The sequence below is a fragment of the Manacus candei genome, unplaced genomic scaffold, assembly GCF_025592945.1.
Source record: "Manacus candei isolate 608988 ecotype Guabito, Panama unplaced genomic scaffold, ASM2559294v1 h1tg000060l, whole genome shotgun sequence".
NCBI lineage: Eukaryota > Metazoa > Chordata > Aves > Passeriformes > Pipridae > Manacus > Manacus candei.
Window position 1 is genome coordinate 10,699,427 of NW_026138108.1, and position 23,376 is coordinate 10,722,802.

The window sequence follows — 23,376 nt, forward strand, 5'->3', positions numbered from 1 at the left end:
AAGTGCTTCAGATAACTGTGGGCACAGACACATTCAGGTAATCATGCTTTTATATAATACACATCTTCACCTTGAACCTCCTCCAAAGTTATCAAATCTTGCTATACAGCCTTTTTTCCCTGCAATAAAATACAGCTTTTCTACTGAAGTTGACCCTTGCTGGCTTCTTCACTGATGTCAACACTCATGCCCTTTTCAAATCTTGAATGCCTCTGAAAACCTTGTTTTCAGGTTGCCATTCAGGAAGGCAATATCATATCATTCCTGTTCTGTTTTCCATGCTGCATAAACTGCTCATCTTCATTTTCATAGCCCTTCTCAACCCCTTCTCTTACTATTTATCAGCCTGGCAAGGATCAATCTCCTTGCCATAATTGCTGGCCTTCATTGGTCACATTTTTCAAGCAATTACTCCTGGAAGCTAAGAGACGTAAAGCTGGAATCTTCCAAGGAACTTATCTTCCTCTGCCTGTTCCACAGAATTTTTCTTTTACCCAGATGTCAAAAAAAATATAAAAATATATCTAATAAATAAAAATAAATTTGGGGAAAAAATCAATAATGTGTGTATCCAAAACATTACCCAAATGCTATCTCCTAGCATTCCCTTCTCCTCTCTCCCACATTCTCCTGCTTCTATTATTTTGTTTGTAGACTTTAGCTCTTCAAGTCAAGGGCATACATTTTAATCTCAGATTGTAGAGCACTTCATACAATAGACACTTGGGTCACTATTGGAATGCCTAGAACCACAATAATAAGCATAACAATAAAAAAGATGTAGTGCCAGGGATGAGTCAGGTAGCTCACCACTTCTCAGAAAGTGGTTCTTCTAGTGGTATAACCTTCTGAATGTTTGCTAAAATAAATTGTGTTATTCTACCATTACTACCTTTTCTAAACTGAATTTGATAAAATTTGTTGTCTACAAGTCAGGCAAATTACAAGCAAGTGCCACACCTTCTTAAGATGCTTTATGGTAAAACCCTTGATCTCAAGGGTTTTGTGGTTCTTTTTTTCATCTCTTTTGGAGTTTTTTGTTTGTTCATTTTGTTTTGCTTTTTAATCCAGTCCTTGTCATCTTCAATGCTGTATGGTAGTGACTATGGATACAGAGGTTCCTTTAACTCCTCCTGTGTTCCACAAGTCCTGTAATTTTTTATCATTTTGTGAGGGTAACAAAGTAAGGTAGTTACATGTACAACTTTGGGAAGAATTCCTGGTTCCCTACAGACATTACTTACAGATATCCCCTATGCCCACTGGCTCTCCTGCCTTCACTGAAAGCAATCATGAATCTGCTTCTAATTTCAGATGAGCCAGATCTCACCCACTCTTCTTTGAATCACGCATGCATTTGATTTAAGGTTTCCATAGGTACCAAATTCAAGAAAAAAATTGTTTAAAATGTAGCTATTCTGGTGCTGACAGAATAAAATACAGACACAGAAACATCTATGTGGAAGTGAGGCATTATGTACAGAAAAGGAAAACAAAAAGACAGGCAACAAATTTCAACCTAAGGTGGTTAGTGACAGTCTGATTGTCTTTTGTTTGGTTGGTTGTTTAGACTACTAGCAAGGACATATTTATTTTCCCCCACAAAATAAAAGAAAAAAAAACCAAAACCCCACTCAAAAGAGTTCATCAGCCAAAGTTTAGTTTATAAAGTGACCTTCTTTCAAGCACCTTTGAGAGAAGGACAAATTGAAATGCCAAACCAACTACAACTAAAGAACTTGTTTAGAGACTTAAGTTAAAATGGATTGAAATATGCCAAAATTAATGTGCAAATTAAAGTTGAAGTAATAGCTTAGGTCATCCCTGAGTGTCACGGCACTTTGATGAAAGGGAAGCTCTGAAGGTTTCTCCTAGTCCTATTTAGCAATGTTTCCTTCAGCAGCAGTTTTAACCTCCCACTTGACCTCCTAACCTCTCTGTGCTTGGTGTTAAATAATTATAGTCTGTAAGTCTTATTATGAGCATTATTAAACTCATGAATTAGTTAGGAACACAATACATGCAGCAACCCACGAGATGAGAAGCACCAGCTGCCTGGAGCACTACCAATGTTCTCAGTGACTGGGGACAAAACCCTCTGCAATGCAGCAGAGGGCCTCAAACACCAAAACAAGGAAAAGAATTTCACTGTGTTTAAACACAGAAGCGGGAGAGAAACTCAGCACAGATGCAGAGCACTCACATCGACAATTTTCTTCATTGTTTTGTCTCTCACATGGCTTTAGGAACTGTCTTACAGCTGAGATATTGCCATCTGGGAACACCATCTTAAAGGCTTATTACTTGCAGGTACATTGTGCATTTCCATATATAGAACATTCAGTGCTGCAATTTCAGTGATAAGCAGCAGTTCTCTCACCAAGCTCTGCCACTTGAGCTGCTCAGTGGATACTTCTGCAGTCTTTTCCCAGGTTAGAGTTAAGTCACTCTTCAGAGTAAAACCCTGACACTGTTTGCCTCAGGTTTTCATGTCATACACAGTCTATAATTACAGACAAGACAAACGCTATATATAGCCTAGTTTCATGCTCAGTGGGATTATTTTTAATAAACCATAACGAATGAAATCTCTGCCAGGTTTAGCAGCCTGATTTGGTGCTTTGTCATAATATGAGTAAAATTTCAGACATCTGATGTCTATGCTGTGATGCCTTTTTCTTTAAATGACTTATGTGACTTAACAGCTCAACTCCAGAACAGTGCATGGATGGAGGATGGGTTCATTAGAACACTAATGATGCAGACAAGACTGATAACCACCAAAATAAGGAAAGAGCACCTTTACCGGTTTTTGTTGGTTATCTCTGTCATCAACAGTTAAATTTTTCTTTTTTTACAGAAGATCAAAGGTCATTTACATTTCACTTTGAGTTTGGACTAATTGCTTCAACAGATGAGGACCTGTGGTGTGGTTATTTGGTGGGCAGGGGTGAGAGGTGCAGCTTGGTACAGCTCTCTGTCCTGTGGAGAACAAAGGACAGTTCCTCAGTGCTCCCACCCAGGCACACAAAGTAGTACTTTACCTCTTAAACCAAGTCCATTAAGCTGAAGAAAAGAATTCCTGATATTTTAAATGGACGGCAACAAAATCAAAGCAAATCCTTAATTACAGTAGCTTACAAAAAGTAATTCCTTAGTTATAGAGGATATATTTCAAGTGACAGTCTATTACTTTAACTGATTTGTTTCAATCTTTATTGTTGCTCTCTCTCTCTCTGTAGAGACTGACAGAAGCTTATGAAGTTTTATCGAACTGTATCCTAATAGAAAATTTCTTCCCTGAAGCATTTTTAAGCCTTGCAAGGTAAGTGGAAAAATATATGTACCTTAATATAATAGGCCTGCCCACCAAACATCTTGAAGTGGTGGCTCCACTGTTTGCAGGGTGACTGCAAATGGCACTCAGAGAAAGAACTCAGCATCTAGAATGTAAATGAAGAGCCTGTATCCTATGACCTGATGTAGAAACTGGAGCTTCGATCCTGCCTGTGTTCATGAATAAATTGCAAAGTTCACAAGGCTCTGCAAGTAAAATCGAAATGTGTCTCAGGCTGGAATACTGTGCTCACATCTCAGAGATTCCTCTTTTCTTCTGCTTTTCTGGGTCCCAAGAGAAGGGCAAAGAAATCATCACCTGGTGCATTTCCATCACTGAATGTACTTTTAGTACAAATGACATTTTCAAAAGGAAAGATGGAAATGACAGATGACAATAAATGCAACTATACACCAAGATTTCTTACCATGAGTACTCAAGTCTTAAAAGACTTTCTAGGTTAGGAACAAATAAATAAATAAAGCTGTTTAAAAAGCAGAAAATTACTTTGATATCAAGCAGGACATTAATGCCAATTCAACTGCCCTAGCTGTGAGGGAAGCCTTACTGTGCTTGGCTGAGTGAGCATCACTTCTCTTATGACTAAGAACACCACCAACTTTGTGTTGTGCCCCTCACACAGATCAGGCCGTAAACCTTAGCAAGAAATGAAACTGTAAATACCATGATATGCAAAGGCATGTTGCTTAATTGTGCAAATACTGCAATATCTCCCCCGTCACTGCCCCATTTTCATTCATTTAATTTATATCATTTCTAGGCCATTCAGTCATTGTGAAGGCTCCCATATAAACTCAGGCCTTACAGGTCAAGCAGAAGAGGCTCAGATTTCTGAGTAACAGCTTGTCAGATGGATGAGGCAGCAAAGTAAAATCAACACCTCTAAACCCAGGTTGTTTAAATGACCTTCAGGTGCAACAGTGAATAGCTAAAACAGCTCCACTAAGCTCCAGGCTGCCGAGGTACCGCTGGGCTGTGACGCTAAGCTGCCTTCATCACCAAAGGCAGATTATGTCACAGATTTCCCCCCGCATTTTCTGCCTGTCTTAGCAGCCTTTATTTTAATATCTGAAGCAGATTATCCTGTAATGGTATCTGCAGGACACAAGACCCAAAGCAAAGAGAAAGCTCGCTGTCTTGCTGCTCAGAATTAATACAAAAACCAGGCACATCAGTCACTCATAATTAAAAGTGACTGAATATTTGCAACATAAATAATGGTTCTTTCAGGACTCTTTTAAGTAAATTAATTTTTCAATATCCTTTTGATTGTTCTAAACCAACAACAATTACTACTGTTAGCAGCTTCTTAATTTGCATATGAATAAAAACACTAATAAGGATTATTACAATTGTCTATTGTACAATAAACTATTTAGTGATTTGTACTATTTTGTGCAACTGATTGTCCCTAAAGCACAAATCTGTGTTCCTACACGGGGCCTCTAGGCCCAGATCCTCCCTAGGAGGGCAGGGGTGGGCACCAGAGAAATAGTGGCTTGGGAATTAACTGCTGCCTTCCTGCTCCTTCCCTCCTTCCCAGGGGACATTGACCTGTGCCCATAACAGAGGGAATTCTGTGCTAGGACACTGCCAAGAGGAGACACCACTGCAGTCCTGACCCATGTATCCACAGCAAACTGTAAGGAGGGAGGGGAGTGACCCTCTCAATTCCTAGAGACTCAGCTCCCAGGCCCAGACAGCCTGTGCAGAAGCTCAGGACAGGAAAGAGATAATTCATACCCTCATACCCTGTCCTTGCCACAACTTGGCTGTTGTGACCACAAAGCCAGTGCAATCCACTGAACCACAGCTACATCCTGGATTTTGTGGGTACCCCAATGGAGCAGGTGGCAGATTGCTGTGGCAGATATGTGCTGTCCTCACACTGCCTTGAAGCTCTGGAATTTCTCAGCCAAAGGGAGATTTCCCTTGCAATGAATGTCTGCTTACATAAGATTACTTCATGGGAATATCAATTTCCCTGAGTGGGTTTCTCTCTATTTGTGTTGGTCTGTGACATGAATTAAGTGTGGGAAAACCACGAAAGAGCAGAGCTAAGTTTAACTCACAGACACATTAATTGCACTTAGCTGTTCCCCCAGAACAAAACCAGTCAGGAATAAAGCATCAGACTTTCAGTCAACAAACTGCTGGTCCAGATCCCTCCTTTGTACACATCTGGAGGACAGAACCACAGTCAACTACAGGTTACTTCCTTTGGCATGCTCCTTCAAAAAACTCTTTTATTATCCTCATAAGCAGAATCACGGGGGAGCAATTTGTCAGAGTCTCCAGCACAACTCACTCTTACAAATGACATCTGATTTAAACTTGTCAGATTCCCAGCAGGAAGAAACTTGTAATTAAAAATCACGCTATCCACAGTCTGGATAATTTCAGAGGAAATCTCATGCTCTGCTTCAAGCCAACAAAGCCCTGTGAACTAAATTGCATCAGCCCTAAAAGCAGGTACCTGAAAATTTTGTTCTTGCAACATTCAAAGAACAATTTGGGAGATGAATGGGAAGCTGAGGTGACAGGCTACATCAACATCCGAGATGCTGAATCACACTACTGTACCAGATCCTGATATAGTGTTGAGCACTCTCTTAATAAAAACAACTTTACATTCTCTGCAGCACATAGGGTATCAGATTTATTCTCCTGTTGCACAAAGAATCTCTCTGTCTTGTTTGAAGTTGCTCTGCATTTAAAGCCTGATTCACATTTCATGGGTGTTAGCCAGGGAGCATTTCATCAGGCATTGACTGAAATCCTTGGGCCAGCCTTACTGAAATTAGAGCTTTAGTCACTGTCCTGTTAGCCTGAAGTAACCAAAGTTTATCCTTCACTATCAGCTGGGAGACTCCATCCCAACTGTTATATACACTATTGAATCACAGTTGCTACTGAAGATGAAACAATTTCATGGGTTACTCTATTTGGTTATAGTCACTTTATATCCTTAATGCTTGGCTTGCTCGCTTTAAAGAAGAGGTGTCAGAAATATTAGAGTTTCTTTTATATCTATCTCGAATCTTGGAGAACTTTTAGCCTTTTGGGACAGTGATGGTTACCTGAGGTCACTTTTTTTTCCTCACAGGAACTTTTCTTCCCCCCTGTCCAGACACAATATTTGGCTTGGAATCACCAAATCAGGAAAGAGAAAGAATTATTTCGATGTCACTAATTTGCCCATACAGGGGACTCTTGCTCAAGATAAACTGGGTCTCATCTCCTTTGTATGCACAGAATAGGAAAATAAAGTACCATGAGATATTTTCCTTGGCAACTTGGTCTAGCTGATCCTGCTTGAGCAGGGGTTCTGGACTAGATGATCTCCAGTGGGCTCTTCCCACCTCAACCATTCTGTGACTGAGAGAAAAAGTCCCCCATAAGCACGAGTCTGAAAACAGTTGGGGAGTAACAAAGTTGGAGGGACAAGAAGAATCCTAAGAGGTAATGTTTGTCTGATTAACAAAAAAGTTAATCAGTGTTGATTTTTAGAAGTTTGAACAGTTCCAAGGAAGTTGAAGAGAAATAAATATCAAATCTGCCACAGTTCTTGTAGGTTGCATTTTTGCGTCTTCTTAGTGATTTAACTACAGTATTATCTCAGGGAGCAATTATCAAATTACAGTATTCCTTCAAGTTATTTATGTGCAGCAAATAGAGTCTACACTGGGCAGTTTAACTTATTTGAAAACACACCACGTAGGGTATTAAAAATACATTGGGAAGTCAGAAATAGGCATTCCGCAGCAAATAGTTAATTCAGAATTATCCAGCATGGCTTCTTTTGAAAGTGGGAAATTAGGTTCTTCAGAGTATTAACCATGTATGTCACACATCTGGCAGAATGACATGCAGCTCACTTGACAGCTTACATTTAAATGTGCCTTGAGTGCTCAAGAAGGTCCCAATTCTCCCAGTCTTATCATTATGCAAACACTCACAATTACTCCTGTTACTTAAGTTGAATTAAAAAATGCAACATGGGGAAAAAGCAACCTGATAGCTCCAGAAATTCTTTAAACCCCCAAATTCATAGTTGCTAACAAGAAAGAGGTTAAACTTGATGAGATGTTTAAATCAATCAATCCAACAGGTAAAGGACTTAGTGTCATGACTGCATTGGACACAAAAAATAAAAGCATGATTAGTCAGTCCATGTCATAATTTGATCCAGCAACACTAAATGATTATCTGATGCTTATATAATGCTGACATCACACCCAGTTTCGAAGTCAATTGGTACTCATTATTTGCCCCATATGGTGAAAACACTGTGCAGGCACATTATAACAAAGGAAACCTTTTTATTATGCTGTATTACATTAGTGCAGTGGTATTTGATAATTTGAACAATGGAAGATTTCCTCATATGAACATATTTGAGAACAAATAAAAAATTTAAGGATTTGGTTCCGTGTTAATACAAAATCGAAGATCAAATTAAAACTCAAACCCAACCTGAAATTCACAGCTCTGATTTACCTTGATCTACTTCTTACATACTGAGTCCTGTCCCTGCCCTTTGGTCACAGACCTCCACATCAAATGCAAATCAGCAAAATTTATAAAAGCTCCAGGTTTAATGTGGTAACCTATCTCAGTTTTCTCCAGGTTTTTTTTATTTTATTTTATTTAAGCTTCATCTTATTTTAATAAAACATGTGAGTTCATAAACTGTGTAGCTATTTTTAACTTCCCAAACTGATGCCATTAGCGAGTCAGTCAATGCAGACCTCACAGCTTTAAGGCTAATTTCAGAGTTTGAAAGCACTAAAAATAAAATGCTGAGATGGAATAGGCGTGCTGCATAAATCACTACATCTTTAACACAGCAAGAGCAACAAAGTTCCAATGTTCCCAATCAGGGCAGTTCCCTGCTAAACAAATACAAATTTAATACTGTTGTAACATCGGAACGACTTAAATGCATTCCTCAGCTTTTCCACTTGATTGCTCTAAGCCTTTATGGACAGCCAACTGAGTGGAAAGGCTTGGCATAACAGAGCTATCCCTGTGTAATTTGTGTAATCACACTTTAAGAGAAAAGAAAAGAGGGAAAATTATTCAAGAAATTTAACAACTATTTTTAAAGTTATGCAGAAACACATTAACTCCCTCCTCCCCCCCCCCCAATTTCTTTAAAGGCACAGCATTATTCATCTGCTGTAACAGTGTTATTTCTGAACACTCTAAATTGAATCCAAATTCAAAGAAATCCTAGCTGTGATTGCCACTTAGTTGACGTGTGGGTAGATTCAAGAGCCAAAGAGGACCAGCAGTTTTTTGTCTCTGCTTTTCCATATGCCACGGGCTCTATACTTCCACCTACTCACCTCTAATGACTTGCATCACATTAATTTATAGTTTCCAGAATTGTGTCAGCTTAGATGACTTCAACAGTTACTGTCACTGTTTTCTATGATGGCCTCTCATTTGCTCTGATAGGAATTTGCACCTTATTACTAATGGGTGTCCAACTGGCTTTAATTTCTAACCATTGGCTCTTGAAATCATGCTAAATTAAAGTCTCTAGTATCCCATATTTTCCTTTGGGGAAAATACCACTACTCTAAATATACTCAGGTTTAGATTGAACTCAACTCTGGCTAAGAGCTAGTTTGATTGCTGATTTCAAATAAATTATCTGACAAACATAGCTCTTTCCTTGGTGTACAAATCAATGCAGGGTTTTTTTTCAGTTACTCATAAATATTCAATCAACATTTTATGTGAACAAATAATTTCTGACATTCTCTCTGCTTCCTGATTGGACAAATGATAGTTAATGAGCAGGAGAAAAAAAAAAAAATTCCCTGTTCACAGAATCACACTGTGGATACAATCATTCCATAAACATTTCTGCAAATAACTGTACTCTGCAAGTGGTGAACAATACCAGGGAGAAACTAAGCTGAAGCTGAATTGCTGATCAGAATTTGAATGAATACTCTGGAAGTAGTATGGCTCATGTAATTACAGAGGGAGTTAAATATGCTTTCATGGGGACTGAACTTGGTCCATGAATTCTAAATGAGCCAGTGGATGACTTCAATTAATGGAATGACATAGTAAAATTATCAATAAAACTAAAGAAACTATAAAGTGAATCTTCCATCTACTGTATTAACTACCTTCTCTAACAGTTAATCACATACTCTTAAGAATTTGAGAAAAAAAAATCTGACCTTCAGAACTTCAACTCTGATGAAGTAACAAAAGAGACAGTACAATATCCATCAAAGGAATGTTTAAATTGGCAACCCTCTAACAATTACTACATCATCAATCTCCAAGTGCTATACATGTGCTCCAATAACTAGGTTGGTTTTATGCTGAATTTATATTGTAAGTGACAATTGGTTTTAAAAACTGCTGATTGAACTGCCAATTTGCAATGAGAACAGACATCTTTAAAATATGGATAACTCTAGTAATAGCTACATAATATGCAACTCTGATCTATTTCAAATTAATGCACTTACAAAATGTGAGTCGCTCAAATAGTATTAGATTATGAGACACTGCAGGTATCCAGCACAGCTGCTCTGTTTCTCCAAACGCATTAAATAAAATCATTTTCAACTTAGCAAAGGAAAGCCCTGCCCTTCTCTTTTGATTGTCCTATATCACCCCGTGCAAGTAGTGCTCATTTGCAAAGTGCAAATGCTCCAAGATCAGGGCGTTAGCCAAGCCCTGCACAAAGAAAGCAGCAGCAGCTTCAAAACCACGACAGCCTGTGTGTTTTGGGGGTGTTGGCTCCAAGGCCCTTTGGCAGCAGCTCGCTGGGTGGATGTAAGAGCCCACTGTAAGCCTGGGCTCCTGAACCAAACCAAAGATGAAAGGCAGCATCACCTTTAATCGGCTTAAGTGTTCAACAGGAAACACACGGAACCCAAATCCAAAATCTATGTGCCAGGCTCATCATCTAGAAGCCCAGCAATATTTCACCTTCCTGTTTTCAAATGTTTTGACATTTTAACCTGCTGAAATCTTTTTGTCCAAAGCTATCCATACAAAAAAAAAATCACTTACTATAACGCAAGAAAAAAAATTGCCTGGACATGTTATGTGGCATTTTTATTTGCTAAATGAGAACAGTTCTGACCTATTGTATAATATTCAGTCTGACAGCTCTAATCTTTTCTAAATTAAAACAGTACATGAGAGCTTGAAATGCTCTGATAATTCTAAATTCTTAAGCACTGCGGTTGCTCCCAACAGTTTGTTTCAATTATATTTTCAGTGTGGGTTTTTTTACTACAGATATTCTGGGCAAATTGTCCTGAAAATGTAAATTGGGGTAGAAAGTTCTAACAGTGACAATGAGAAGCTCAGAAACCACGATTTGAATCTTATAAAATTCAAAAAACAATCAAAAGAAGACATTAAATAGCCTGAAAATCAATTCCTTTGATATTCCATTTTCCCCTCTTCCTGCATCAGTCTCATCTATTTAACAAAGTGCACAACAGATTGCTTCTAGTCAAACCACAGAGACAGCAGATATATGTTCCTCTCCACCCATGTCAACAGAAGGCATATCAACAGTGGACAAGATAACCAGAAAAGATGATAATGATGCAAACGTAGGATTTAGTCATACAGAAAGGCCACAGAATTCTAGACGAAGAGAATAACCCAAAGACTGAGAGGCAAAAAATCCAACATCTAAAGCAATACAAAAAACATGCAAGGTAATGATAACATGATGCGCAAAACATGAAGTGAAAATACTTCACAAATTATTTTTAAAAAATCTGTGAAGAACCTTCTGTAATATACAGCAATATGAGTTAACAAGTTATTCTTAAAAACAACAAAGAAAATTCCACCCCGAAAAAATCACAAACTGAGAAAGCCCCCAGCCTGTCAACCTTGGGGTCCAACAGAGGAGAGCAGAGGTGTTAATGGATTAATCCCATTGTCTCTACACATGAGCATCCTCTGTGGCCCCAGTGTGCTGCTCTGAGCACTCCACAAGCTCACTTACTATTACTTTTTGCTGACATGATGCATTATTCTTTTCTGCAGTAATGTGATAAAAGCTGAGTTTATCAAGTCTAGGTAAATTACATCAGATTTTTTTGCCCATTGAAGTTTCTATTATCTCTGTGGAAATCCTGCTTTACTAGGCAAAAGCTGAGAAACTGAATGTCTTTGATAGCACTTTCTCAGTACCTTTCTGACATTACTTCTGATCAGCATTTGCAATCTTTCCTTCCATTAAAGGTTAACTTACGCTTCTCTATCTTTTCAGCACATCTTCTAATAGATGTGAAATTGCATCAGCACCTCTACTATAAAATATTAAATAGTACTGCTATCATGAAAGAGCTCTTATCCACTCTGAGATGAGCATTTCCCTTTTATTTGGAAGAATGGATGACTGAACAGATATGGCATGTTACAGACAACTGCTTTTATTCCTGTTATATTTTGTGGTTAGGGGTTTTATTTACTTTTTCAAACGTGTCTTCTCTGGCACTGGCCAAGTTACCTTTGACTCTTCTGCTGCACCTACCTGCATAAATGAGCAGTCATTTCTTAGTTAGAAAATGCTTAGCAATCAGCCAGTATTAATTAAAAAGACCTTTTTCTTAAAGCCTTCTTGGCTCTAAGTTTTCAAGTAATTCAAGTTTTTAATGTTCTTCCTCATAGCACTCAAAAGAACTGACTGACTTTTTGAATTCTTTCTTTTGAACTCCAACTCAGGTTCTGGAACCTGCATGTCAACACTAGTAATTTAGCCAGATCATTAGTTTCAGCTTATAGTAGTATTTTCCTTTTTCATTATTCATGCTCACCTTCAGCAGTGATCCTGTGCACTAGGGAAGAATATAGATCTCAGAAGCATCTAAGGTATTTTTAAGTTTTTTCATTCTAGACCATCCTATTTAAACAAAGAAAAAATTTATTCCAAACAAATCCATTTCTCCAAGACTACAAAAATTCTATATGCTTCCAAATGAGAAAATCAATGTTACTCTTAGGAATAAAAGGATTATTTTTCAACTCTTTCATTTCACCACGGTTGGAATTTCAATTCCAAGTGATCAGTTCTCTCAATTCTCACAGGCATACACAACATTTTTGCACTACATGGTTTTAAACACAAAAATAAATAAGCAGAAATATCCATTCCATTATTTCCAAATTGAGAGATGTAAAAGATATTTCCTCTGATTTAGAAGAAGGCAGTTCTACAGTTTTTCCTCTGTCTATAGCCAGTGAAGCATAACATACAAAAGACCTATCCTAGGTCTGAAACCTGAAGAAGGACCTCTTGTGTTTATTCTTTTGAATTCAAATGCCTCTTACTCTCTGAACAGAGACATTCAGGACATTCAGAGACATTCAGGATGTCTGATCCTTTCATAAAATGAAGAGACAGCTTAGACTCTGTCCTACTATTTAAAGACCTGTGGTCATTTGCAAAACACAGTCTAAAAATTGTTCACCAGTGGGCCTAGTGATCAGATCCACACTCACAAGCTGAAAATTCACCACTACTGACCTTCACTTGCCAAAGAACATCTCTCTTTAGTTAAGGGAATTTGTCCCACCAGGCAATGGATGTTGGATTTGAATGAGGTAACCAACACAGAAGACTGGGTAACAGTCTTGTTATCTGTATCAGCAGAAAGGCTCTTAGAATCACAGAATTGTTCAGGTTGGAAAAGACTTTTAAGATCATTGAGTCCAACAGCAAACCTTAACACTGCCACAGCAAGTACAGAAATAATTCACTCATGGCAAACGGCTCAGTAAAAACCCCACTCCAGAAATCAGATTAAAAGGTTCTCTGAAGCTTTGCACTGCAGTAAATAATGAGAATTTGGCCAGAATCAAATTTAAGGAAAAATATTAAAATAATAAAATAATATGCAGGGTGAAATGTCTTCAATCACAACACATCTCCAAGAAGAAAGTGGTGTACTTCCTGTGTTAAGCCAAGAAGGACTGGTTGGTTTTAGAAGCCTTTGAAACATCTCTGTAGCTTCCTGATGCACCTGTTATATATTCTGAAGAGACTGCAGCTTTGAAAAAGTGTTGCTGGATTTAGCTTCTCAGCCATACATAGAAAAACTCAACTTTGAAAAGGACTGCAAAAAACTAACTCCAGATTTTGCTTCCCTTGCAAACAAGGTCACAATTTCTATTAACTTTACTGTGATCAAAATCAGGATTTATGCACTGCAAGAAATTAGCAGAAATATAAATAGCCTTAATAAACTACCCAGCAGGAATGTCCTATATAAGACATTAATTGCCACAGCAATTTACAGAATATGTTTAAAATAAAAATTATAATTTATTAATGCTTATAAACCATCCTTGCTAGGCAGTTTCACTGGCTCTCTAAATTATCTTCTATTGCTTGGGCCTCTACAGAACTGAGCAACCTAGATTAAAAAAAAAAAAATTATTCTGGTTCTAGTTCTAGAAAGAAATGGTACTGCACAGAGCAGATCTCAGATCAGGCTGCCTCGTACACAGGCACTGAACGTGTCTAACATTTACCTTGAAGAGAAATGTGAACACCAACCCTGAGTTTTCAAATAACTGAGAGCTGTTAAACACCTGCTCTGCTGCCTTTCATTGCTTAAAAAAAAGACTGCCTGAAAATGTTTACTGTAGACATCTCATCTTCAGGGCAGTGATTTTTCGACTCTGAAGGGTCAATCACTGATCCATCAGCAGGTTTTGTTCTGTCCCTCCTTATTCCCTGATAACCATGGGAAAGTGCTAGAATCAGCAACTGCTACATGTGGGCCCTTCTGTTATACTGTCTTCTTGCACAGAGTCCTCAGTTTGCAATGCTTATGTGTTTTACACACACACTTCAGAACAATACTTGTAAATAACAGAAGACCTTTTCTGAAACGTATATATCTCACTATAGTGTCTTAGAACACTGGTCTAGATTACAATATTACTATAAGTTTAATTTTCAGGTGTAGGAGAAAGAGAACACATATTCATCCATAAGGCAGCTCAGAATTTGAGTCATCACAGCTAAATGCTATTGTTAAGCTTCAGGAGCTCCTTTATCCAAAACTTTTCAGGACAGCAGTATCGTGGGACTCTGTCAGTGTTAAAACTGTCAAGGAAAAGCAGCTGCACTATTCACTGACTTCTTTTTTTTAAAGCAAATGAAAAGGTATTATGGAAAGTCTACCTGTAGTAAATTGTATACATCACATTTTGTCTACTAATTTCTCTTCATAAAATGGTATGCAATGCTTGTTGGTCATCATACTTCACAGACACAGAAAGCCAGTCTCAAGAGGGGTACTGTTTCTGCTTCCTAATTCCCTCAACACTCGTTCTGACAAAGCGTGGGGTGGTTCTCCCAGCTTTTCTGACATGGATGATTGTCCAATACAATGTGAATTTCATTAGGCACAGGAATCTAAAGAAAAAAATTCTACATAGCAACAGACTTACTAAAATTAAGGCTCTATTAAAACTCAATTTTGAAATGTTTATCTTTGTAATGTCTCAATAACTTGAAGATCATACTAACTTTAGAGATGTCTAAATTATTCATGTAAAATAAGCTGACAAATTTATTCTTCTCTCCCCCAAATAATTTCCAAAGCAATTTTAATTATTTTGATAATTATTTGTGGAACATCTATGAATCTTCCCTCTCCTGGGTTTTACAGATTGGACTAATAACTATACAGTGTTTGTGACTGACTCTGTAATTTTTTAGTGGAATATAAATGCCCTCAATGATAGCCATTTTTAGTCATACATATGTTCTAATGTTACAAATTAACAAATTTCTGTGTATGAACAAACACTATGCTAAGAGGTTTGATTGAAGAAAATATAGCATTTATAAAAATATATCTGAAAAACGTTTTAAAAGGAACAGTCATGAATCACACAAATAGTTTTTAGAAGGTTAGAAGTTACTGGGAGTTTTTGTAACAGATGTTTCAAGTACTTCCCACACTGTGCTTAGAATACAACATCATTTTTTCAGGTCAGAGTCTTGTACAGTGTGAACTGGCACAACTCTATGTGTTGGCATGACTTCCTTTCACTGCCTTCAGTGGAGATGCAATAATTTGTACCAGACAGGGCTGGAGTCACAGGTGTCCAAGTGTCAGTTCTTAAATCTCTTGTGAAATGATATCATACAAATGATATAAATGGGTGTCCCTTCTCACCTGCATTTCTTTCCTAGTGATTCTCCCAGTCTAGTCTTCTGACTCTGGTCCTCAACTTGAATTCCCAAAAATCTGACTGGTTTGTATTGACTTTCATATCACTAAATGAGCTTTGGGGTTTAACTGCTTATAAATTGAGAATTATATGAGCCAGAAACTATGGAACAGGAGAACAAAACTGCCCATTATCCCCTCAATCACATGCACTTTTCAAAGTAAGTTTGTACTTAAAATATCACTTCATTGATTGATGGTATTCGTTTATTATACAATAAAGTCTCTAATAATGTGGTGTTTCATTCTCACCAAAAAATCTAAATTATCACTCCGGAGTAGTTTTAATGCAAGTGACACTCTCTACAGTGTGCCTTCACAATTACAGGCCTGGTTAAACAGCAGTCTTAACAACAAACATCCAGGCTCAGGAGGTTCTCAGAATTAGGAAGAGAATGCAGTCAGGCCTGAGGCATGTGCTTGCTGCAAGTACAAGCAAACCCTCTCCTCCATGCAAAATAGGGGCGCTGCTGGAAACAGATCTTCTAAGGCCTAAACGTATGACTGAGTTGTTGCTTTACTTCAACATGGTGAAGAATTAAAACAGTACCTTTATCCTTTTCTGCATGAACCACTTTGAAGAAACAAACAGCAAAACCCCCACAACCTCACACAAACTTTATGTTTTACATACTGTTTTGCCACTGCTGCTCTTCTGCCTTCCCTTCTTTCCTTTACATTTATCTCCTCTCACTCTCTCCCTTAATGCCAAGTCCACCTCGTCTCCCAGTTTTTCTAATTCCCTCTCTCATCACACTGATGGGGGGCAGCTGTGCTTTGCCTCATGTAATTAAAGCAACGTGATTTCTACCACCACTAAACAGTGTAGCAGGAACCTGTTTGACCTACTTTTGTTAACTATTTTACTGTGTTGCATTTACTGCATTAGCTGTTTTAATAGTTGCAGAAGCCAGTTTTGCTCAGCTGTGCTAAGCAGAAGCAGCACTGCACAGCAGGAGAGGCTTGTTATGACAGGCTGAGACAGACACTAAAAGCCCCTTACAAATGGTTGACCATCAACACACTAAAGGTACAAAACCCACTTTATGGCCTTGGTTCATGCACATCTAAAAGCTGCCCAGCACTTGGTGGCTGCAAGAAGCCATAGCAGATGCTCAGCTGTGATGGCTGTGTTCTTGCTAATGAGTATGGGGAGTTATGCCATATGCCACACCACTGTATCTTGCTGTACAGATGGGAGTAGTAATGACAGTTCTGTTTTGGGTAGAGAGTGACCAAAGGCAGAAATGGAAGGATGTGATGCTTAGGGAGCAAACCCCTGTGGCAGCAGAATCAAGGGAGGGTGAGCAACTTAAACAGTTATGCTGTTCAGATGCTACCACCAAGACGAGGAAGCTCTCAGCAGAATCTATAATCATCTGGGCAGCATGTTGTAATGAAATAATTCTTACTAAAGATAAAGGAATAGCAAATCTTCCCTTAAATACACATGAATGCATTGCAGGATCATCACTCATTTTGTTTTTTCCACTGGTTGAACACGCACAGGGCTCTACAGTGGATGGTATCGTAACTCCTGAAGTGTTCAGGCTCCTGGGGCCCAGGACAAAATACAGCTACCCTGGAAAGCACTCTCTGAAGATGGAAGGAGGGTAGAAAACATACCTAATCACAGATTCTGGTTTTTCAAGTGCTCTCTGTCTTTTCAGGCCAAGCCAAATACCCTGCTGGGAGAAATTCTTTCTCATTAGTAGTATCAGAGGGCTAAGGAAATGGACAGATTATGTTCTGATTTTCCATTCCATCCTGCTATTTATCCTTACAGAAGATTTGCATCGGTTTCTATACTTGCAGAAGGGAAGTACAAAACAAACACAGTTATAAAGCATTCCAAGATAAAGGATTGAAGGAATGAACTATGAATATGCTACTCTTAGTTACATAGACATATGGAGTGGACTGCTGAAAGGTTGGGAAATCTAAGTCACAGAATTCTTACCATCTCTAACTCTGATTCTATTTAAAATGGAACTGAAACACCACAGGGAAAATTATTTCTGATAATTTCATTGCCATATTTGAGGATATTTCCTTGCCATTTTCTACTGCTTTTAATTATGAAGCTACGCATGATGTTTTTGATACTGCTGGCAAAAACGGAGCACAGAATTTTAATGTCAGGTACTCAGTTCCCTTTCTGTTTACTTCAATGATTTCTTCCCTCTGTAATACATATTAAAAGGAAACAGTAGCTATGCCTACAATTCTAAAACTATTCCTTGATGTCACCTCATCTAAGCCATTTCCTATGCAAAAATCTGAAAATCCAAAAACATTTGAAAGAGGTTATTGGGGAAAAATAAAAGGAAGCTATCCAGTTTGGAAGAGGGGCTATAGCAGTAACTAAGAACAGCAACTTAAGCTGCATATGTGGGAATGGTTCCTGACAGTCAGATATATTATTGCACATCTAGATGCAACTGTGCAAAGTTCTCCATGGTGGCAGCAATGAAATTGTAAATGGAACAGCAACAGCAGCAAAACTTTGCACCAGAGCTAAGAAGGCCATCACCCAAACACTCATACAGGCAGTCCTGAATCAGGGCACTGATCTATTTTGAGAAGGACTGCCAGCTGGGCAAAATATCCCCTTTCATATAGCATTTCACCACGACTAGAATAAAATTAGAATCTCACCCATATCTTTTGTGGTTACTGGCAAGTTCACTAAGATTAAAAAGAATATTTATAGAAATATTTCCAACATGCTAGAGAAAAAGTAAATGGCTGCAGCTCTGCTTAAGCAAGAGGTGCAACATGTGCAATGGAAATCTTGCAGAAGTATGCTGAAACCATGTTGATACCATAATCCCTAACACAGAGAAAGTCTAATTCCCTCTTAAAAAAGTTCTCCCTCATCACTGGGACCTTACCCATATATGGGCCTTTTTGGATGTTGTTTTTAACATTAGTTACAAAATTAAATACATAGTAATGGGGAGGAGACATAACACTGTGATTATGAAGGAGTAGGATCTCATCAAGAAAAGTTTCCCTTGCCTCCTTTCCCTCTGTCATTTATTTGCTGCTATCTCATTTGTACAGAACTTGAGAAGACATTCAAAGGTAGTTCTTTATCTGGTGAGTACTGAACTGTGCTAATTGAAGACACTTTTTTTTGTTGTTGTTTGTCTCTCAACTCTAATTAAAATTTCTAATTGGAATTTACAACCATGCCTGCAGTGTGTTGTTCTCACGGATGATATGCCACGAGAGTCACGGCGTCCTCCCAGAGGATGAAGAATAATGTCTCTGGCTCATGGGTGATTTGCACAGTTCTTTCACAAACACTGTCTTCAAAACCTCCTGGAGGCAAACAGTGGTTCCCACATAATTATGTGACAAATAAGCCACAGCCCACGCAGTGAACGAGTCTGATGGATGGGATTCTCAGGTATTTCTGCCTTCATCATTCATAATTTACTAGAGCATGATGCCACTAGTAATCAATATTAAAGGCCCTCAGCCAAGAAAGCCAGCACAGAACACAGTTGCAGTGTGTGTAACCTGGCAAGGAAGCACTGAATCATACCTGCACCTCACCAAGCTCATGTTTCCAGCTCACTGTGAGATCCAGGTACAGGGGACAAGACTACCCTGTTGCTCTGTGTTTATTTCTGAGATGTTACAAGGATTCATTTGCTGTACAGTCAAATCAGGTAACTGACAATTCCAGTGCAAAACCACATTCCATAACCTCATAAGGTGGGGCATAATAGGGTCCTTTTGAGAAAGTCAATATAAAAGGTAGTCAGATAAAAAAAACTATTGAAACTGGAGGGAATTTTCAGTTTCTCCAACCACTCCCACAAGTATGTCCATTTCCTTTATGTAATTTTTGCATATGTTACTTTTAAAGTTAAATAATCTGCACATCTGTCTTTGACAAGCATGTTCTAGGCCATGTAATGTTACTTTTCCTGTCAAGATTTGTCTAGAAACACTTTCACTTATTTGGGGAGACACATGTCTTAACCTTCTTGTTTGCCAAGTTAATAAATCCAGCTGTTGTGTAAGAAAATGGAAAGGTTTTGGTAATTTGAGTCTTTGGCACATACTAGAGTAACAGGACAACAGCAGAGAAAGAAAAAAAAGTAGCTTTAGAAGAGGAGTTTCCACAAGGACATAGTTTGGAATTTGACACAGCTGTATGGTGTGAAGAGGGTGTCTGTACATTTCAGATTTGTGGAAATAAGACAGTAAATATATAAAGTAAAAAAAAAAAAAGATGTTGCTTCAGATAATGTATAAATAAACTGTGAGTATACCTATACATATGTATGTAAAATATCTTAAAATGCATTGTTTAATTCATATGACATGCACAGTTAAAGATCAGAAATGAAAGCTTTTATCAACAAATCTGGGAAAGTTCTGACTCTCATATTCCTTAAATTCTTTCAAAATTAATAAATAAACTTCCTTGTCAAAGCATTAATGTACAAGGGATTCTCAATTTACAGCAGAAATAATGTTCTATCTTTCTAAAAAAGAGCTACCAAACAGCTTACCGAGGTACTGTTGCAGGAAAACAATTACAGGTACAAGATGGTTCCTCCTACACAATCTGCAAAGAGCAGCAGCAATATCAGAGATCATCAGACAAACTAACCTGTGGTGTCATTCCATGGCAGATATACATGATTGGGATATTCTCTGTGTCTGGCCCTTGATCAAGGCACAAATCACTTTTCAGGGAATTCTGCAGCTAAAATAAACAGAAAGAAAAAGAAATCAAGCAAATTTTACATGAGAAAAAGGGGATGTGATTACTCTTCTTAAAAAAAAATAAATCACATGTAGTTGAGCAAGAGAATATACAAAATTAAAAATATGTTGCAGTGAAGATTTTGAAGAGAAAGCACCTGGACTACATTCTTCTTTGCTGATCATCTAACACTACTGATTTCCATAATGTTGCACAAAGTTTCAGGCAGGGGACATTTCAGAAAGCCCTCAGAGATAGCGATAATTTTTTTTATGTACATTTAAAAACATTAAGTCTGATGAGCCTCTGGTACACACTATATACAGAACCTGAATGTTTTAGCAGTGTGACTGGCTGAGCAGTATAGATGAGGTACTAAACAGCTTTTCAGAATCCCTCAAGAGAGTCTTCTGATTTCTGGAAATAATTCAAAAAACTCCTTTCTGCTGACACCTGGAGACTTCTGGCCAATTGTTATGCATTAGCTCCCCTTTGCATTATTCCAGGCTAACCCCCACACAGCAATGAACAGACTGCAAAGTACTTGGCCCTGGTCATCACAAAGCCCTGTCTATTATTACCTGTGCAATGCTGAGGCAGAGTTTTCTGAAAGTGAAGTGCTAAATTAATGAGCACAGATAGCTGGAAGGCCTTTTTAAGTGTGGGGCCAAAGATGTGGATTGCATACCCATGGACATGTATAAGGGTGTTCAGTGGAATAAGGTCAGTTCAGGGAAGAGGAGAGGGCTGTGTGATGGAGGGAGTGAAGAGGTGATGTGGTTTGCAGCCACCTGTGATTAACTGAGCAGTCCTGTCAGCTGTGCACAGGAGCCTCCTTTGAGGAAAACAAATCCATATGCTTAGAAAGGAAGACTAGAACTGCACTAACATGTAAGAAGTGTGGACAAGCCAGAGGCCAGAGACCAGAGCCAGACAGTGAATAAAATCAAAACCACCAACTCATCTCTGCAAGACTTCCAACTCCAAACCGAACTCTAAATTCAGTAACAGACAAGACAGATCTCAATGTTAAAGAGAAAATATGCATTAGGTATCAATACTGGTATTATTCTCAAGATTAAAGCACTGAGAATAAAACAAAGTCTCCTCTTTCTAGGCTTCCTAGCTCTCATCCATAAATGTTACCATAACCACAACTCTAATCATGGTCAGATGTTGAGGCACCACTCTCTATCCAAAGCAATGATAAATATCAGATTTATTAATTCATGCCTGGATCCATCCCTACCTTTGTGTTTTCAAAACCTCTTCCATAAACTCCAGTTCTAATGTTTGTCCTAGACCTAAGGCTATAATCTTTTCCACAATAATCCCCACAATAAAGGAAGCAAAAAAATCTGCCTTGACCAACATCAGCATGTGACTTAGCTGAGAGGGCTGACCCAGCAGTAAAACAGACACAGAGACTTCAGAGTCCCAAGCTTCGAAAAGAAACATGACCTTAACCTAACAGCAGCTGCCTGGTGATCAGGTACTACAGAAAAAGAGACAGGACACCATATTCCTTTGGACACCAATCCTCTTATGAACCTTGAAAATAAAAAAAGAAAATGAGCTCTTCAGATTTAATATATCAATCTCTTATCCCAGCTGCAACTCTACAATTTACTTAGAATATCTAAAGAGATATTCACCTCTACTCAGATATCTTGTTAAATTAACTCAGTATTTTTTTAAATTGATGATAATGCTATTGAAGCAATATCTATATTTTATACAAAAAATGAAGGCAGTTGATGAATGGAGGCATTTAAAGAATAAGAAAGCAGCTGACATGCTTTGAAACATCACACCTTTCTCCACTGTAAAACAAGCAAGTAAACAGGAAAGCAGACATGAAAGAAGATTAGGTATCCAAGCAATTCTTGTACTAAAAAGATTGGGGCACTTTGTCTTTTAGTGTTATACAACAGTATTTCATAAATCAGTAAGTTCTGTAAGCTTAAAACACTCCCCCTTTGCCTGTTGTCATAGTTGTCCACTACTTCCTTTGTGATAGAATAAATAAGGCCTGTTTCTCACATCTCTCTTAGCTGATGAGGCTACTCACATACTGCAGACTACAGACTGCATCATGTGCATTACTGTGCAGTCCCTAAATCACAGAATCATAGAATAGCTTGGGTTGGAAGGGATGTTAAAGATTGTCTACTTCCAACACCCCTGCCATGGGTAGGGACATCTTCCACTAGACCGATTACTCAAAGCCCATGAAGCCTGGACCTGAACACCTCCAGGGATGAGAAGTCCACAGTTTCTCTGGGCAACCTGTTCCAGTGCCTCACCATCCCTATAGGAAAGAATTTCTTCCTGGCATCTAATCTAAACCTGCCCTCCCTCAGCTTAAGGCCATTCCCCCTTTTCCTATCACTACATGTCCTTGTGAAAAGTCCCTCTCCAGCTTTGTTGTAGCCCCTGTAGGTACAGGAAGATGCCCCAAGGTCTCCTTGCAGGCTTCTCTTCTCCAGACTGACCACTGAGTTCAGCATTTCTGTAAAAAACTCTTCTTATTCTTTTTGGTTTGTGTGTTGCCTAAAGGCTGATGAAAAACTCTCAGCAGAATATAAAATCATAGGGTGTCTGCTGCTGATTTTCATTTTGACTTGCACAATGTGGAGTTAACCCTGAGACAAATACCTTTGCTCTCCACTGGACTTCCTTTCTTTATATTGTATCATTTCCACCTGCAATCAGAGATTTTTTTGCCAGAGCTACCTACAAGAGAACTATGCACTTGTTAGCTGCTATGCCTCCTTCTCCTCAGGGAACTCCACACCTGATTAGATCGTGGAATTGCTGAGGGCAATTCTACAGTCTATGGAAGAGGCTCCTTGCACACAGGTGTGATTTTGGTATTGTTCTGAACTCCTTTGGAAGGTAACCATTATCTCATGCATTTAGCAACAACCCAAACCTTTGTTGGAAGTGCTTTTCTTCTCTTGTTTGATTGTACGAAAAGCCAGCGTTATTATTTTAGTTGATCATCAAAGGGGTCATGGAATATTGTAGGATGT

General features: G+C 38.4%; 1 protein-coding gene across 3 annotated transcripts in view; it reads right to left on the reverse strand.

Moving 5' to 3' along the window:
* The window catches only part of GALNT18 (polypeptide N-acetylgalactosaminyltransferase 18), a 226,165-nt gene that overhangs the window by 26,507 nt on the left and 176,282 nt on the right, over positions 1-23,376 (reverse strand). For all 3 annotated transcript variants that reach the window (XM_051803827.1, XM_051803826.1, XM_051803828.1), the window contains exon 10: positions 20,246-20,341. In XM_051803827.1, coding sequence (XP_051659787.1) covers positions 20,246-20,341 — 96 coding nt within the window. The remainder of the gene's footprint in view (positions 1-20,245; positions 20,342-23,376) is intronic.